Raw genomic sequence first — 19,451 nt, 5'->3', positions numbered from 1 at the left:
TCGGCTCACTGCAACCTCTGCCTCCCAGGTTCAAGCAATTCTCATGCCTCAGCCTCTTGAGTAGCTGGGACTACAGGTACGTGCCATCAAATTCGGCTAGTTTTTTTTTTTTTTTGTACTATTAGTAGAGATGGAGTTTCGCCATGTTGGCCAGGCTGGTCTTGAACTCCTGACCTCAGGTGATCCACCTGCCTCGGCCTCCCAAAGTGCTGGGATTACAGGCACGAGCCACCATACCCAGCCTAAATGACCATTTTTAAAGATGAAACAGACCAACCTTTCATAAGTAGGATGCAAAGACTTTCTTTATAGAGAGAAGGCAACTCTAAAAGTGGACTCTCAAACCTCCTTTCACGCTGCAGTGTGAAAGGCACTGGTTAAAGCAGTGCTCTGGGAATTCCCAAGACACAGTTCCTACTCTCAAGAAGTTTACTGGGTATCGCTGAAGCACATGCACACAGAGCACAACCTACGAGCAGAGAAATAAATGTGTCTGTGGTGGACAAAATCATGTGCAGACTGGATCTCCCTGCTTTAGTCCCTCAGTTGCTGAAAGAGGGCCCTCAACCGTCCTGCACGGTAATCTGTATCCCAAGAATCTGCTTTCTGGGGAACCCGATCTGTGGTGGTATTACTATTCTAAATCAGAATTTGGCTCAAGGATTGCCTCTTACATAGGTAATTCTCCATCACTGTTCTTAGGAGATTCCACTCAGGCTCTATCAATAAGACAAAACAATTATTATTTCAGTGTGTCAACAAATGGCCAGGACTTTGCAAGTGTACTGAAAGATGGAAAAGACAGTGAAATGCCAAACTATGTAATGTTAAATCACAAAGAAAAGCTTTTCTTTGAATCCCTGCTATTTATCAGCTATGTGATTCAGGTATAACTTTCTGGAGTGCTTCCACATCTGCCAAGTGGGGAATTCCTGCCTAAGTTACCTGTCAAAGATACCATCCAAGTCTATGGAGTTATTTTTAGGTTTAAAAAATCTCAATGTATCACCAACCACATTAACTGGCAGTTGTTATTAAAAGGGAAGATGAGAATCTAGCTATGACTTACCTGGATCTTGAATAAATTTACTTCTGTTTTTTGATAATACAGTTGATCTCTGAACAAATGCTGCCAAGACCATTGCCCTGCTTTCCACTTTAACTTCTTGCTCCTCTTGGCACAATATACATGTAACGAATTGTCTTTGTTCAGGAACCTGAGTTTGTGTGGGGCCCAGTGCTGTAAGTGTTATATCTGAAACCACAGGGCTGCAATACAAAGGTTATGAATATAATTAATGATCCCACGAACTTTCTATATAATCATAAAATAGCAAACTACAGGTATGTATGTATGTGTGCGTGTGTGTGTGTGTGTGTGTGTGTATTTTTTTTTTTTTTTTTTTTTTTTTGAGACAGAGTCTTGCTCTGTCACCCAGGCTGAGGTGAGTGGCACAATCTCGGCTCACTGCAACCTCCGCCTCCCGGGTTCAAGCAATTCTCCTGCCTCAGCCTCCTGAGTAGCTGGGATTACAGGCACGCACCACCATGCCTGGCTAATTTTTTTTGTTTGTATTTTTAGTAGAGATGGGGTTTCACCATGTTGGTCAGGCTGGTCTCGAACTCCTGACCTTGTGATCCGCCTGCCTTGGCCTCCCAAAGTGCTGGGATTACAGGCATGAGCCACCACGCCCAGACAGGTTTGTATATATTTAACACATGGTTTTGATAACTTGGATTGTCAAGTCTTTGGTACGTATCAAAACCATCTCCTTTAATCCTCACAGTAATCTAATCTTCAACACAGATGTCATACGCTCTAGGTAACTGAGTGTAGTGTACTCATTCTTTCATGAATGTCCAAGGTCTTCTGCAGAAAATACCCTACCAGGTATACACAGGACTTAACCATATCTATATTCCAAGATTTCTAAGATTAAATCTTCTAAATGGAGGTCACAAAATTTACCTATGAATTCTACTAAATTACTTTAGGATTAAAAGTATACTTACAAGGAAAAAAAGCAACACTGCCTCCTAGTTGGGAACAACTGGTCAAGAGATTAATTTTTTTTTCTTTTTTACCTATTATCAAGAACAGCAGAGGTTGAGGCATCCAGTTCTAATGTCTGCTGAAAGAGTTCTTTGTTTTCATCAATAAAATGCCGCTGCATTTCAGACATCTGAGCCATGATCTTTTCTCTGCGCAGTCTGGCAATCTCTGCTTTTCTCTTCCTCTCAGCTTTGTCTTTGTCCCTTGAACTCTGAAATTATGCTCTATTCAATTAGACCATTAGATGCTAAAATGCACATTTTTTTCTGAAGCAGAAATATCTTTATTGTAAATACCAGTTAAAAAACTATTCTATAATCTCACTTATTTAAACAAAAGACTCTTAAATTGACCTGTTTTAAAGCAAAAAAGCAGACAAAAAATTGATACAACAAATAGAGATAAATAGTGGCATATTTCTTGGAATTTAAATGTTGTAAGTAACTGGCAACTTAATGTAGATAAATTTAATTTTTTCATACTGAACTTGCTATAATTTTTTAGTATTATCACACTTTTTACTGTTTATACCTCTTCCATTATGGTTCCTTCTGTCTCTGCCACGGGACTGGTAGGTGAACTCTCCCTCATCTTTTTAACAGCATTAAAAGTCTACAAAAAAAAAAAAGTATCAGTATCCTGTATGAAATATCATCACAATGTACATATAACAAATATTTAATATTTCTCACAAAAAGCAGAGGAATGTAGAAATTTTACCTTTAATATCCACCGAATCATGTCTTTGTGGACTTCTAGGTAGGGAGCATTTTGTAGTGTTTCCAGCATAGCTAGTATGCTAGGAGAGTTTTTTGGTGCTTCACCAGGTTCTACGGAAGAAAAATAAAAGGCACAATAACAATAGCTAACACTTCATAGTACTTATTCCTATGCACAGGAACATAAATGCAGTTGCTTATAACACCTATTGCCCATAATTTGATAATAGCTCTACCAAAATAGAGATTTTCAATACTTCTTGAGAACGTGACATATTTGTCTTTTACAACAAGTAGCCAACAACTAGAATTCTTTAAGGATTCAAAAGTGACTTTTTATAGCAAATGATTATTTTAACTTCCCTTTAGCAAAATTACATACAAATTCAGCTAAAAATAACTGGTGTCTCTGAGATTTTACAGGTCTAAAAATAAATTAGCATTAAGAGGTGCATATATGTACAAATATGTTTATTTGCTCTGACCATTGCCTTTAATAAAAACTAGATTCAGAATAAAATGAACTTCTTCCCCTAGGAATTCACTGTTTATTTGAATATGAGTCAAGTCCGTATCTTCTATTAGTCTGCAGCCAGAAATGTTCAATTATTGATTTTCTTGATTTTGGTGCTGCCATTCTGGAAAAATGTCCCTTTTTCCTAAGAGGGGAAGAGATTGACCTGTGTGATCTTTAATATTTTATCACATCTAAAACTCTGTGGCATGCATTAGGGATGTGACTCTAGATAAGGGAGAGGTTTCTTTGCAAATAAATTGTGTATCTTAATTATGTAGAATGTCTAAAGACAAGTTAAGAGTAATGTTGAGGGAAAATGATGATTGTTTAATAAAAAGGAAAGAGAAAGTAAGAGAGAAGCTAATTTTTTTTTTTTTTTTTGAGACAGTCTCACTCTGTCGCCCAGGCTGGAGTGCAGTGGTATAATCTCTGCCCACTGCAACCTCCACCTCCTGGGTTCAAGCGATTCTCCTGCCTCAGCCTCCTGAGTAGCTGGGATTACAGGTGCCCGCCAGCATGCTCGGTTAATTTTTGTATTTTTGGTAGAGACAGGGTTTCGTCATGTTGGCCAGGTTGGTCTCGAACTCTTGACCTCAGGTGATTCACCCACCTTGGTCTCCCAAAGTGCTGGGATTACAGGAGTGAGCCACCGTGCCTGGCCAAGAACTTAATATTTTATAGTGATGAGTGAATGAAATTAGTATTCTGTATGGTTATTCTAAAATAAACACACCAGAAACAAAGAAAGCAAAACAACAGTATTAATCCAAAGAAACAATATGGCAGAGAAAAAGAATAGGTAAAAACTGGCATCCAAGAATAAAGTCTTCAGTGGGAAAAGGTGGTTTCTCCTCTTTCTCTCATTTACTTGGATGAGGGCAAAAAGGAAAACTAGAGATCTAGCAGCAAACAAAATTACTTCCTCCTTGTCCCCTGGTAGCATAATTCTCACAGTTATCGTTTAGGAAGAAATGGCACTGAACACAGTTACAGAAATAATCCTTTTCAATCAAAGCATTTATAAACTCCTATCATAGCACCATCAATTCATTTAAAAACACCTCAGCAAATGGCTGACTACAGGTCTGTGCAGGGAAAGTACAAGATGAGCTTGGGCATCTTTTGGGCTGGAAAGTGAGGTGGTACTCAAATACAAATAGGGCTGGGTGAAAAGGACACAGAAGCTGACTAAATAAACTCCCACTGACCAAAATGGGCATAATTTGAGCATCAAAAGGAATAATCATTATAAGTGACTATAAAACACTGAATAAATAAAAATCCATGAATAATATTTAAAAAAACTCTAAACAAAAAATATTCAAAGTTGCCACAATTGCAGGTAACTATCAGACCAATGGCTGATTCTGAAAATTAGTAAGTGAAAAGCTTTTCTTTGACATGAAATATTATGTCTATAACAAATGGTTCAAGAAAGTATGTAAATATAAAAGCAAATATAGCAAACTACTGAATCTAGGTAGTAGGTATATGAACGTCTACTGGACAATTCTTTCGACTTGTCTATATGTTTGAAACTTTTAAAATAAAAAGCTAGAAAATCTCCCTGGCCTTCTTTTAAAAAGTCACATTTCTTTATATGAAATGACAATCTAATCCCCTATAATTTTTATTTATTTTCAATACTGTAGAATCTTATGTCAACCACAGCCGATTGTAACTTTGAACTTAGCCCTAGATATTTTTATAAAAATATATCAGGGTTTAATACAGTACCTTTACTACACAGATGAGTACATATAGCCTCAAATATTTGGATTAAATATTACCCTTTTAGAATCCATATGATCAAATAAAAGAGGTTATTAAGTGATTTCTTAAAATCATTTATATCTTGAGTTAGTTTAGTAAAAAGATATATACATACTTGATATCTTCTGAGTGAAGGTAAATGTTACTACATGCTCTTCCGTGACATTCTCTAAATGTTGTTTTTCTTCTTGTAGTGCCATTCCAATTAAATGTAACACCTTGAATAAATGTTTTGTAACTTTCAGTAAAAATTTAAAAAATTAAGCACATATATTAATAAGAAATAGGAAAAAAGAATTATTGAAAAAGATAAATCAAACTATTAAATACAAAATGCAATTAAAACCAATTTGAAGTACTAATTTTTTTTCTTTTTTTTTTTTTTGAGATGGAGTTTTGCCCTGTCACCCAGGCTCACTGCAACCTCTGCCTCCTGGGTTCAAGTGATTTCTCCTGCCTCAGCCTCCCCAGTAGCTGGGACTACAAGCGTGCCCCACCATGCCCAGCTAATTTTTGTACTTTTAGTAGAGATGGGGTTTCACCATGTTGGCCAGGCTGGTCTTGAACTCCTGACCTCAAGTGATCCGCCCACGTTGGCCTCCCAAAGTGCTGTGATTAAAGGCGTGAGCCACCATATCCGGCCCTGAAGTATTAATTTTTATTAAATGAAAAGACTGAGGTTTATTTTCTAACAAAAATTATTGGCAAGAAAAACAAAATTTTCTACTTCAATGAGGAAGAAATTTCAATTGCAAATTCTCGGGGTAAGCTAAAATTACCACCAGCTGTGACCAGCAATTCACATAATATGTAAGTTTTATTCTATACCTATACTACAGACTTAAAAAAACCTTCCAAGAATCAGTGGTCAAGTAATTATAAAGCTAAACGTATTCCCCATGTAATTATCCAGTCTATGACACTACCTAATTTCTCTAAGGACTAAATCTTCATCATCTGAGAAAGACAAACTTTTATCTCTAATGCCTTATCATTTAATAAACTTTATAGTTCTTCAATGTATCTCACAAAGTATTCCTGATCAGACTTCTAAGAGACTGTATCAACCTATTTGTTTTTTTACTGCTCTTATCCCATGCCCAAGTTTTTTTTGTTTTTTTGAGACGGAGTCTCCCTCTGTTGCCCAGGCTGGAGTGCAATGGCACAATATTGGCTCACTGCAACCTCTGCCTCCCAGTTTCCAGTGATTCTCCTGAGCCCTCCTGAGTAGCTGGGATTATAGGCATGTGCCATGATGATTGGCTAATTTTTGTATTTTTAGTAGAGACGGGGTTTCACCATGTTGTACAGGCTGGTCTTGAACTCCCGACCCCAAGTGATCCACCCGCCTTGGCCTCCCAAAGTGTTAGGATTACAGGGGTGAGCCACTGTGCCGGGCCCACATCCCAGTTTTTGAGGAGATATGTGTGTGATGTCTCTGTATCCTTCCCTCCACATGGGATGACTGTGGTTGTCAGAGACTTGGAAGAACTAGGTGACATAAAGCAAATGTACACGTAAGGTAAATATTGTTCACAACTCTTTTCTCCATTATTTCCCACAAATCTTTTGTTCATGTAATGCTGACAGTACATGACAGCTAGTACAGCTGTACTAGTAATGAGCTAGCACACCACAGCTCCATGATTTTACACTTTAAATATGCTTATGGATAAATAGGAGGTCATTATAAGAATACATACATCTTAGCCAGTGAGACAAAAAGAAAGAATGATAGCTACTCAGCCTCCCGAGGAGGGCTCCAAAATTTGAATCCAAATCCTGGTTTTACTGCTTTCAAGCTATTAATATATACCCTAAGGGAATGCCTTTGAGCCCATGTCATAATCTTTAATATTGGAAAAAAACAGCTTCCCTCTAGAGTTCTGAGGATTACAAATACTATATGCAGAGTGCTTAGCATGGCCGGGCACGGTGGCTCACGCCTGTAATCCCAGCACTTTGGGAGGCCGAGGTGAGTGGATCACCTGACGTTGGGAGTTCGAGACTAGCCTGGCCAACATGGTGAAACCCTGTCTCTACTAAAAATACAAAAAATTAGCTGGGCTTGGTGACAGGCGCCTGTACTCCCAACTACTTGGGAGGCTGAGGCAGGAGAATTGCTTGAACCCGGGAGGCAGAGGTTGCAGTGAGCCGAGATCACGCCATTGTACTCCAGCCTGGGTGACAAGAGCAAAACTGTCTCAAAAAAAAAAAAAAAAGTGCTTAGCATGGAATAAGGCATAAAGTAGGCATTCTATTTAATGAATAATTGTTATATCACTTAGTAGAGTAATATGGGAAGTTAATGGAACCTCACTGAAACTTGGCTTCCTCATCCAACAATGAGAAAAAAGTTGTATCTATTCATGGGGTGTTGTGTGAATTCAATGAGATAATGTAAGAATGGCTCACATTAAAACTATAAAGTAAAATCACAATAGCAAAGAGTTGGAACCAACCCAAATGTCCAACAACGATAGACTGGATTAAGAAAATGTGGCACATATACACCATGGAATACTATGCAGCCATAAAAAATGATGAGTTCGTGTCCTTTGTAGGGACATGGATGAAACTGGAAAACATCATTCTCAGTAAACTATCGCAAGGACAAAAAACCAAACACCGCATGTTCTCACTCATAGGTGGGAATTGAACAATGAGAACTCATGGACACAGGAAGGGGAACATCACGCTCCGGGGACTGTTGTGGGGTGGGGGGAGGGGGGAGGGACAGCATTAGGAGATACACCTAATGCTAAATGATGAGTTAATGGGTGCAGGAAATCAACATGGCACATGGATACATATGTAACAAACCTGCACATTGTGCACATGTACCCTAAAACCCTAAAGTATAATAAAAAAAAAAAAAAAAAGAAAAAAAAAAAAAGTAAAATATAAACAAGGGGCTGGGCATGGTGGCTCACGCATGTATAATCCCAACACTTGGGGAGGCTGAGGGGGGAGGATTGCTTGAGTCTAGGAGTTCGAGACCAGCCTGGGAACATGGCAAAACTGTCTCTACCAAAAATACAAAAATTAGCCAGGTGTTGTGATGCATGCCTGTAATCCCAGCTACTTGGGACACTGAGGTGGAGGGATCACTCGAACCCAGGAGGCAGAGGTTGCAGTGAGCCAGGATTGCGCCACTGCACTCCAGCTTCCTGGGTGACAAAGCCAGATCCTGTCTCAAAAACACAAAAACAAAAATAACACAAACAAGGTTCCAGATTTGCCACTTAACTAGCTATAGGACCATAAGTCTATGAGTGTCAGTTTCTTCAACCACAAAATAAGGATATGGATGATTCAAAACAAATTTTTGGTTTTGGAAAATAATTAGATTAGAAACATATATAAAAGATAACACATTATATCAGTATCAGAGTACTACATATACAAAGACCAGGACCAAGCAAGGAGAGAACGACTGCCCAGTGGGACTGAGGTAATAACAACCATGTGGTATAAAAAAATCTGTCTGGCACTTGTTTTCACTGTCAGACATCAGACACAAAAGCAGTAACAATATATTCAAGTTAGGAAAACACAATACATTTCAGCCTAGTTTTCCTGTGTATAGATACAGACAAGAATATTTTGCTTGTACTATAAAATACAAAAATATAAATAATAAATGTCTTCAAACCTACCCTTTGAAGCATGGACTCTGACCAGGCATATCCATTATGTTCCACAGCCCATTGCAGAATTGTTCCCATGATGCACAACATGACATCTGACTGCAAAATGTTAACTAGGCTTGCAAACAGAGGGCAGAATGGAGGCAACACCGGAGGTGGGAGTGCTGAAAATACAGTTGTTATTATTGGTTTCTTTTACAGAACATGCTTTAGAAACTATCTGTTACTTTTGATAGTTTTAACTCAAAGAATATTCATTAACACACACCTTAAAGCTATTATTTTACCTTCTCAAGGTCAAATGCATAAAAAGACCCACATAATTAGGAGCAGTAGAAAAGAAAGTCTGTCTTTTCCCCTAGAAAGGTCTTAAGATCTCAGATAAAATCAACCCAGAGGACTTAGCACAAACTATTTCTGTGTTAACATATTTATTATTCCTTTGAATAGGAGGTTGTTCACTACGAAAGCTTACATTTAAATATTCATTCCACCAAAGACAATCATCATAGTTAATAGAAAACAACGTTTAACAAGTAAAAAAGATGGGTATGACATTTTTAGAAAGATTAAAAATACCTGTATCTTCTCTATTTTGTCTTTTCAATTTCCGTTGAGCTTCTTCTGCCTAATAAAAAATAAAGTTATTTGGACAGGGAATTAGTAATGCCCGCTACCACACCCAGCTAATTTTTATATTTTTAGTAGAGACGGGGTTTCACTATGTTGGCCAGGCTGGTCTTGAACTCCTGACCTTGTGATCTGCTCACCTCGGCCTCCCAAAGTGCTGGGATTACAGGTGTGAGCCACCGTGCCTGGCCCTTTTTTTTTTTTTTTTGAGATGAAATCTTGCTCTGTTACCCAGGCTGGAGTGCAGTGGCATGATCTCAGCTCACTGCAACCTCCACCTCCTGGTTCAAGCAATTCTCCCTGCCTCAGCCTCCATAGAAGCTGGGATTTACAGGTACCCGTCACCATGCCCAGCTAATTTTTGTATTTTTAGTAGAGACAGGGTTTTGTCATGTTGGCCAGGCTGGTCTTGAACTCTTGACCTCATGTGATCCACCCATCTCGGCCTCCCTAAGTGCTGGGATGACAGGTGTGAGCCACTGTGTCTGGCCAAGGATGAACATCTAAAATCAGAAAATAACACAACAGAGGCCGGGGCGTGGCAGCTCACACCTGTAATCCCAGCACTTTGGGAGGCCAAGATGGGTGGATCACCTGAAGTCAGGAGTTCGAGAGCAGCCTGGCCAACATGGAGAATCCCCATCTCTACTAAAAATACAAAAATTAGCTGGGCATGGTGGCACACACCTGTAATCCTAGCTACTCGGGAGGCTGGGGCAGGATAATTGCTTGAACCTGGGAGGCAGGGGCTGTAGTGGAGTGAGCTGAGGTCTGCACTCCAGCCTGGGTAACAGAGTGAGACCCTATCTCAAAAAAAAAAAAAAAAAGATATCTATCCTTAATGTTCTAGTCCTCCCCCAAACTGATACATCAAGGTTAATTATTTTTCAACTAAAAGAATCTCCAAAAGAGTTCTCTATTACTTCAAATTAGAAGGGAAACATGTACAACCCCAAACCAAAAAAACTTATTTAAGCTTGAACTCTATGACTTCATCAAAAACTTAATAAAAGCTTTATGTTTAAGTTTTGTTCAATGCTGTTTATTGAAAAATCATTTTAAGAGAAGACTGCTAAAAGGCAGATTTTTTTTTTTTTTTTTTTTTTTTTTGAGATAGGGTCTCACTCCCATCGCCCATGCTGGAATGCAGTGGTGCAATCATAGCTCACTGCAGCCTTGACCTCCTGGGCTCAAGTGATCCTCCTATCTCAGCCTCCTGAGTAGCTGGGACGAGAGGTGCATGACACCATGCCTGGGAATTTTTGTATGTTTAGTAGACGTGGGGTTTCACCATGTTGGCCAGGCTGATCTTGAACTCCTGAGCTCAAGCAATCTGCCCGCCTCAGCCTCCCAAAGTGCTGGGATAACATGCCCCACCAAAAACGCAAAATTTAATTACCTAGGAATGATCGGAAGGCTCCACGAATCTCTATGAGAAAGTGTTAAATAATACCAATTCTGAAATGTGCATAAAGTGGATTAACTGATTATAACACAGGTTGAAAATTTGTTTTAAAAAACTGTACCCATATATGTATAGGTATGTATTATATAGATCTTATATACATATGCACAAAACGCTAGGGGGAAACTCCAAAATGTTAGGTGGGGGTATTTTAAGTAACTTCTACTTTCTTCTTTATATTTTATATTTTCCAAATTCCCTAAATAAAAGTGTATCATTTTTCAATCTGCAAAAGCAGTAAAAAATTGTTTAGGAAAAAACATCCAAGCCACATACAGTGGTGCATGCCTCTAATCTCATCTACTCAGGAGGCTGAGGTGGGAGGATTGCTTGAGCCCAGGAGTTTGAGGTTGCAACGCTCTATAATGGCATTGTGAATAGCCACTAAACTCTAGCCTGGGCAACATGGCGAAATCCCATCTCTTAAGAAAAACAATGCAACCCTTCCCTGCTACATTTTTAATTTTCCCAATTACCTTGGACTGTTCCGCCCTTGAAAAATGATAGAAATACAAGTTGAACTCTTTGGCACATTCTGGTTTCAGTTCATACATGCCTCGTCCTGTTAATCCAGGTTTCCTATGAAAGAAAGGACCTTAGAATATTATTACCAAAGCCATACTAATTTATGAGATAGTCTTGGATATTAGAACAAGAAAGCAGAGCTCTCATATACTGCTGGTGGGTGTTAAGCTACAACTATTTTCAGTGGGTTGATTTGGCAATCTAAATCCAAGTTCTACATGCATCTGTTTTATTTAGCATGCCCACTTGGAATTTATCCTAACTAGACAAGTGAACGTGATGGACACTGCAGTGGCAACAATTAAAAAGTCTATTAACGGGAAATAAGTAACAAATTACAACATCTCCAAACAACTGAACACCATTAACAGTGATGATAATTTCTCTATTTTCACATGTAAAGACCTCTGTGTTAAGTTTTATTAAGTGGAAAAAAGCAAGTACACTATTGGGGTTTAGAGAACTTTCCTAAGCAAATTATAAAACCCAGAAGCCAACTGAGACAGAGTTTTAAAAACAGAAAGTTAAAAAACAAAGTTAAAAAACAAGGGACAGACTGGAAGAAAGTACTGTGATGTATTAAATAACAATTGATATTTCTAATGTATAATACTTTTGGAACAATGAGATAGGGACAAACAACCATAAAGAAAAATGCATTAAAGTATGAAAAAACAAACAGCCAATAAACACACGAAAAGATGCTCAACTTCACTGTTATTAGAGTAATGCAAATTAAAATAAGGTACTAAAAGACTGCTCATATTAAAGTGTTGACAAAGTTGCAAGGCACTCTTTATACACGGCTAGTCAGAGTGTAAACTGATGACTTTTTTGGGAAGGGAATTACGAGGTATGTATCAAAATGTAATACAAGCTTTCATTTTGATCTAGCTAATGCTCAAAGAAACACTTTCATAGTCAAAGATACACTTGTTAATGCTGTATGTACAAGGATGTTCAATATTTGTTTATAAGAGAAAATCTGGAAGTTATGTATTATACTTATAGGGAAGAGGTTAGATACATTACAGTACATGACTACAAGGAAGTGAAAAAGGGCCCGGCGCCATAGCTCATGCCAGTAATCTCAGCACTTTGGGAGGCCGAGGCGAGCTGGATCGTCTGAAGTCAGGAGTTTGAGACCAGCCTGGTCAACATGGCGAAACCCCATGTCTACTAAAAATACAAAAATTAGCCAGGTGTGGTGGCGGGCACCTGTATGCTTTGTCACCCAGGCTGAAGTGAAAAAGGATGAAGTATGCCTATATGTACTGACAAAGTATATTACATAAAAACTAAAAAAAACCCAATAAAAACAACAACCCCCCCCCCCCTCCGCCACCAAGGACACAAATACATGGAAACATTCTATTATTTAATTTTAAAAAAGGTTATAGAATAGTAAATATGAAATGAGCCCATTTTTTGTTATAAATATAAGATATTTAGAAAGATACACATCTAAACATAATAGAAATCATCTGAGGGGTTGGATTACAGGTAATATTTTTTCTTTGTATTTTTCCATATTTTTTCTAAAAGCAAGTATTGTCTTTATGACCAACAAAAAATAAAGACATTATCTTCAAAAATTTATAATGGGTTAAAAATAATGAATACATTGTCATTGGGGTAGGAAACAAAGAAAAAACAGGCTTAAGAAACTGCCTCAATATCTTTAATAAGCATTTATTAAATGCTTATAAATTTATTAAATTCCAGGTCCAAGCAATAAATTCCCCAGTTTATTGACTGGGGAAGACTGTGGACACTGGAGAAGGCGGCATTGAGAGGCTATCCCACAATTTAGGTGGCACATTCAAATGGAAACAAAGAAAGCAGTTTTAAGAAATTACAATGCATTTACTTAGATCACTGCTGAGGTTAATTTTTACTATTTGAAACCATCAGCTATGAACATCTATTCTGAATGTGACGAAAACCCTCACAATGTCACTTTATGTTGCTGAGTACAGGGTGAGATCAGAAAAGTGAAATGTCAGTGAGAAATCTAATTCAGAACTATAATTTGAAAATGTCTGTCAATCTCTGAAAGCTGCAACTTCATTCTCAGTTGCATCAAAGAAAACACTCTAAGAAAAATGAATGTACTGGAAAAGTAAAACAGAATGTGAAATAATAGGAAGTAAACTCACTTGAAATGGGCAACTGCTTCGATTACACTCTCCATGCCAGTCTCCTTGTTCTCCTAAAGGTACAGGACACAAGTGTGTTTCATGTTAATAATAACTACTAGCACTCTGAGCATTGTGTTTTATCTCATTGACCCTCATAACAACCTAAGATAGATACACCTTATCTCCATTTTTACAGATGAGGATTCCATAGCAAATACAATAATACAAAACCAGACACACTTACTTGGTAAGCTGATGTTTATTCAAACTGATATATTATTTTAAAATACATAAGATAGATAAAACTTTATGATTTTTAAAAAGTCACTACCATACAGAATCAAGGTAAGAGCTTTCTAAAGGAATTAAATGAAAACACAAAGTATATAAAACATTTAAAAAATTTATGTAAAATACTTCTGGTATTTTATAAAATAGTTGCACTAATTTCTTGTCTACTTTCAGTACAACAGCACTTCCCAAATCATATCTCATTCACGATAAGATATTAGTAGGAATTCTGTGAATAAATAATTCTTTAAAATGTTTGGGAAATACAGTTACAATCACTTTATTTTTTATTTTTTTGAGACGGAGTCTCGCATTGTTACCCAGGCTGGAGTGCAATGGTGTGATCTTGGCTCACTGAAACCTCCATCTTCCAGGTCCAAGCAATTCTCCTGCCTCAGCCTACCAAATAGCTGGGATTACAGGCGCCCGCCACCACACCTGGCTAATTTTTTTTTTTTTTTTTTAGTAGAGATGGGGTTCTACTATGTTGGCCAGGCTGGTCTTCAACTCCTGACTTCGTGATCTGCCCACCTTGGTCTCCCAAAGTGCTGGGATTACAGGCGTGAGCCACTGTGCCCAGCCGACAATCTTAAACCACTTTAAAAATGCTTTTTGAAATTTTATTGTTCCTTAAAGTTTAGGCTAAATTATAACTGCTTCCCAATTGAACAACTTGGGATTCACTTCCTGCATTAAAGCAGTACAAGTAATTTTTATCTTAACTAGATATTTAGTGACATTAAGGAATTATTCATCATTCGGCCAGGCATGGTGGCTCATACCTGTAATCCCAGCACTTTGGGAGGCTGAGGTGGGCGGATCACTTGAGGCCAGGAGTTTGAGACCAGCCTGGACAACATAGAGAACCCCCATCTCTACTAAAAATACAAAAATTAGCCGGGCATGGTGGCGTACGCCTGTCATCCCAGCTACTTGGGAGGCTGAGGCATGAGAATCACTTGAACTCGGGAGGCAGAGGTTATAGTAAGCCAAGATCATGCCATTGTACTCCAGCCTGGGCGACCGGGCCAGACTCTGTCTATCTCTCTCTCTATATATTTAGAGAGATACATATATATATATAGTTTTTAAAAGTGTGATAACATAAAGATAGGGTTTTTTTTTTAAGAGTCCTCATTTTCTAGATCAGAGTTTTTCGACCTTAGCACTATTGACATTCAGATCAGATATGTTGTGGGGGGTTGTCCTGGGTATTGTAGGATGTTTAGCAGTATCCCTGGCCTCTACCCACTAGATATCAGTAGCACCCCACACCCTGCCCTGAGTAGTGATATTCACAGATGTCCCCTGGGGGGCAAAATTGTCCTCAGTTGAGAATCACTGTTTTAGACACATATAGTCCTATTTATAGATGAAATGGTAAATACAGTATTTTCTAGGAAATAATACAGGGGGCACAGAGATTAGTGGTTGGGGTATAGATGAAACCAGACTGGCCTCTGTTGAAGCCGGTGATGGGTTTGTTATACTACATTTTTTAATCTCTATAGATGTTTGAAGTATTTATAATACAAAGTTTAAAAGTATTACTATGCAACAAAGACAGGTTGAAATCTCAGAAAAATAAATGTTAATTAAGGTTGAAAGTTTTGATCTATGTTTCATATTAGGGCAAACATTTTGAAAAGCCTCAATGAAAATAAAGTCCCTTCTCAATTACAAGGGTTGAGTTTCTGAAAAGCCCCATGGCTGAAATATAGGTTGCTGGGGAACTTATCACCCCTGGAAGGAAAAATAGTTGCAATTGAACCTATGAATGTCCTTTTCACTATTATTTTACATTCACTAAAATGAAATAAGGGCTCGTCATTAAGAAGACTCTCTGGAGGCCAAGAAGAAAAAAGCTTAGGAAAACATTATTTATTCTACTCAACATAGGTGAGTAGGCACTTCTGACTCCCTTCCTCAATATACTAGGTTACAAAGCATTATCCATACCCATAGCAACTCTGTACTAAAGACCCTATAATGACCTCTTTCTGTGGGGTACAAACCTTAGTGCCAAGGTTTGGGCTTACTTTTTGTTTAGTGCCCTTATCTTCTTCAAGGCTTTATTGTAAAAGATTCTATTACTATTCTGTTTTCTACTCCTATTCTCTTTTTCTAATTATTTATAATAAGAGTGACTGGAATTATACACATCCCATGACAATAGATTTTACAATTGTGAGAAAGGTATACAGAAGTAAATCTATAGATACTAGACTGATAGGGAAAAGTTTCTACATTTTTTTTCTTTTTTTAGAAATGTAGGTACTTACATCTTCAGGTAAAGACTTTACCAATTCACTATGAGCCATAGGCTTGATACTCAACTGATGGATAATCTCTCGCTTGATTTCATCTGTAGCATTTACCTGTCCAACTCCAGGACTAAATCTCTCTCCTGTCAAAAATGAAAAAGTATATATACATACATTTAACATAATCACAATATTTTCGTGATATATACTTATAATTCATGCAGCATGTTATATTTCTCTAAGTCTGCCTCAGCAATGGGAAAGTAATGACTGTTCTGGCAATAAGCCAGGGAGAGAGCAGCTCCTGACCATGCTTCTGCATCTCAGACCCAACACGTGAGGGCAGGCTTTAGGCAGTGGAGAGAGCTCTTGCTGCTGTTTTGAAAGAATGGGATCAGAAACGTGGGAAGGGATTAAATGTGGTCAAGGAAACTACATTTACCCCATTCTCCTTGTGGCAGCAAGGAGGGAGAGCCTTCCTTTCCCCTACTATCTAGTGGCAAATAAAATATCAACTTCAGAGACCTTCTTCATTGGTGTCATCTCCTGACAGTAGCCAGGATTCTCTGCTGTATGGACTACAGGGGGTCTAAAACAATAGTAAAGGACTGAAGATATAGGTAATAAGGAAAGAAATCCACATCTATTAGCCATAGATCTAAAGGTAGCTTGGAATTATTGTATCTGAAGTCAAGAAGATACTTTTGTACCACAAACCCATGGAGAGAAACATAGTTAAGATATAAATCAAGAGTAAACAGATCTTAAATAGCCTATTCCTTGCTTGCTAAATTCTCCCGTCACCCGCTCCCCCCACCACCTCCTCACAAAATACAGAGTCTTCCAGTTTATTCTGCTTTAGTAGTTGTATTTTCTCCTTCTTCCAAAGCACCACAGTGCTGTTACTCTCAATATTACAGTAACCAGAGGGAGAAAAAGAGAAATATTCCAATTCTCTTCCCCTAAGACTGAGTATCCTCTCAAAACAAGGGAAACACAGACCAGAAATTCCAAACTATTTGCTACTATAAACGTCAGTGTAATTTATTAAGTGCCTCAAACAATTTAAACTTACCAACAAGCATTATAATGAGGTATAGCATTTCTTCTATTAGAGTATTGTTCTGCTGAACAACATCCTGTAACAAGTGAGGGAAGATAAAGTTCAGAGATAATAATAGGCATATTGTATAATCTCAAGAGGATTAACATATCCAAAAGGAAGGAAAGATGCTTCTTTAGCAATGTGTTGTGGTTTCATAAAACATGTTCTTACCTTATGGGTAATCTCAGAACTAAATCTTTTTCCATAGTCTGGAGTACTGAAAATCTGATAAAGTTCAAAGCGGCTGAGCATGATCATCAGGAAATGATTTGGATCCATCATGGAGACACCTGTCTTTTTTTTTTTTTAATGTTTGAGATAAAGGAAAAGAGGAAGGTCAAAGGGGCCACTATTGAAACAATTAGTGAGAGATAATTTGGCTTGCACAAGAGAAAGCAGTTTACCAATCCTAAAAGGTTCACCAATCCCAATAAAAGATGAAAACCTATTTAACCTCAATCCCTACTTGTGGTAGCAGGCAAGTATGGAAAGGCATCTAAATTGGTAAAACAAAATACCAACAAACAAGCCCCAAACCTAAGCCCACTCAGCACAGTAACACGAACTATGAGTTCTCTTTCCTTCTGATACTTTGAAATACTTGTATTCCTATGAATTCAGTGCCAAAACTTTATTTTGGGGTTCTCTGATCATTGTTTGGACTCGGAAATGTGGTATATTAATTAACCTTCTAGTATTTTAAAAATATAGATCATATTAAACTATTATCAAGATCTCCTAACCTATTTTTTTCTGGTAAGCATTATACTGACTGAAGTGACAGCTTTTAGTTTCAATTCTCTTTTAATTCCATTTGTATAAATTATAAATCAACTTAGATTTTGTTCTGAACTAATATTTTTTTGAAATATACATTTCTTGACTTTATTTTTATTTATTTATTTTTTGAGATGGAGTCTCACTCTGTCGCCCAGGTTGGAGTCCAGTGGAGTGATCTCAGCTCATTGCAACCTCCGCCTCCCAAGTTTAAGTGATTCTGCTGCCTTGGCCTCCCAAGTAGCTGGGACTACAGGCGCATGACACCACACCAGGCTAATTTTTCTAATTTTAGTAGAGACAGGGTTTCGCCATTGTTGACCAGGCTGGACTCAAACTCCTGACCTCAGGTGATCCACATGCCTCAGCCTCCCAAAAGGCTGGGATTACAGGTGTGAGCCTCTGTGCCCAGCCACCTTTATTTTTCTTTTTTTTTTTTTTTTTATTATACTTCAGGGTTTTAGGGTACATGTGCACAATGTGCAGGTTTGTTACATATGTATCCATGTGCCATGTTGATTTCCTGCACCCATTAACTCGTCATTTAGCATTAGGTGTATCTCCTAATGCTGTCCCTCCCCCCTCCCCCCACCCCACAACAGTCCCCGGAGCGTGATGTTCCCCTTCCTGTGTCCATGAGTTCTCATTGTTCAATTCCCACCTATGAGTGAGAACATGCAGTGTTTGGTTTTTTGTCCTTGCGATAGTTTACTGAGAATGATGTTTTCCAGTTTCATCCATGTCCCTACAAAGGACACAAACTCATCATTTTTTATGGCTGCATAGTATTCCATGGTGTATATGTGCCACATTTTCTTAATCCAGTCTATCGTTGTTGGACATTTGGGTTGGTTCCAACTCTTTGCTATTGTGAATAGTGCCGCAATAAACATACGTGTGCATGTGTCTAAATCCATTCAGCAGTAACAGAGAACAACTACTATGTGACAAGCACTATGCAAGGCAAAAGGGACAAAAAAAGAAACAAGATATAACTGCCATGGTTTGGTGGGGTGGGGGTAGGATGCTGAAGAGTAAACAGTAATCACAATCCAGGGCTGTGAGTGCTATGGCAGGGTTAAATACCATGCTAGGGTCCTCACAAAAGGGACATGTAGCCAAGTTTTAGTGTGTCAGGGAAGGCTTCCCGGAGGAAGTAATGCTAAAGGAAACACAAAGACAAACAGGAAAATAAGTTAGCTAGGTAAATGGAAAAAGAAGTGGTGGGTAACTTAGGGAGCAAAAGAAATAAATATGTAGAGTTTAAGATGTATGAGAATATGGCAAATTCAGGGAACTTCAATGTAGTTAAGTATCGCAGTCCTTGAAAATTAGTTTAAGGGGTTTAAACTAAGAGGTTTAACATTAGTACATTAGTTAAAGAACCAGAAGACAATGAAGAAAGGATGGCTTTCAGGTATATGACTTTAGCAACTAGGTAGACTGTGGAACAATTCACCAAGGTAGGGAAGTGAAGACAGGAAGAAGGCATGGAGAAAACATGAGGAGTTATTCTGAACACGTTTAATCTGAAGTGTGTC

General features: G+C 38.1%; 1 protein-coding gene across 5 annotated transcripts in view; it reads right to left on the bottom strand.

The window, feature by feature from the left end:
• The window catches only part of UBR2 (ubiquitin protein ligase E3 component n-recognin 2), a 135,032-nt gene that overhangs the window by 30,884 nt on the left and 84,697 nt on the right, over positions 1-19,451 (bottom strand). For all 5 annotated transcript variants that reach the window (XM_055264103.2, XM_055264105.2, XM_063633038.1 and 2 more), the window contains 12 exons: positions 17,305-17,427; positions 17,104-17,167; positions 16,047-16,171; positions 13,492-13,544; positions 11,284-11,386; positions 9,292-9,340; positions 8,722-8,876; positions 5,178-5,280; positions 2,774-2,883; positions 2,585-2,665; positions 2,086-2,264; positions 1,070-1,269 (listed from right to left, as the gene is read on the bottom strand). In XM_055264103.2, coding sequence (XP_055120078.2) covers positions 1,070-1,269; positions 2,086-2,264; positions 2,585-2,665; positions 2,774-2,883; positions 5,178-5,280; positions 8,722-8,876; positions 9,292-9,340; positions 11,284-11,386; positions 13,492-13,544; positions 16,047-16,171; positions 17,104-17,167; positions 17,305-17,427 — 1,345 coding nt within the window. The remainder of the gene's footprint in view (positions 1-1,069; positions 1,270-2,085; positions 2,265-2,584; positions 2,666-2,773; positions 2,884-5,177; positions 5,281-8,721; positions 8,877-9,291; positions 9,341-11,283; positions 11,387-13,491; positions 13,545-16,046; positions 16,172-17,103; positions 17,168-17,304; positions 17,428-19,451) is intronic.

Source organism: Symphalangus syndactylus, chromosome 23, assembly GCF_028878055.3.
Source record: "Symphalangus syndactylus isolate Jambi chromosome 23, NHGRI_mSymSyn1-v2.1_pri, whole genome shotgun sequence".
In the NCBI taxonomy this organism is placed as follows: Eukaryota; Metazoa; Chordata; class Mammalia; order Primates; family Hylobatidae; genus Symphalangus; species Symphalangus syndactylus.
Note: the sequence above shows the minus strand (reverse complement) of the source record. Positions and strands in the feature narration are given on the sequence as shown.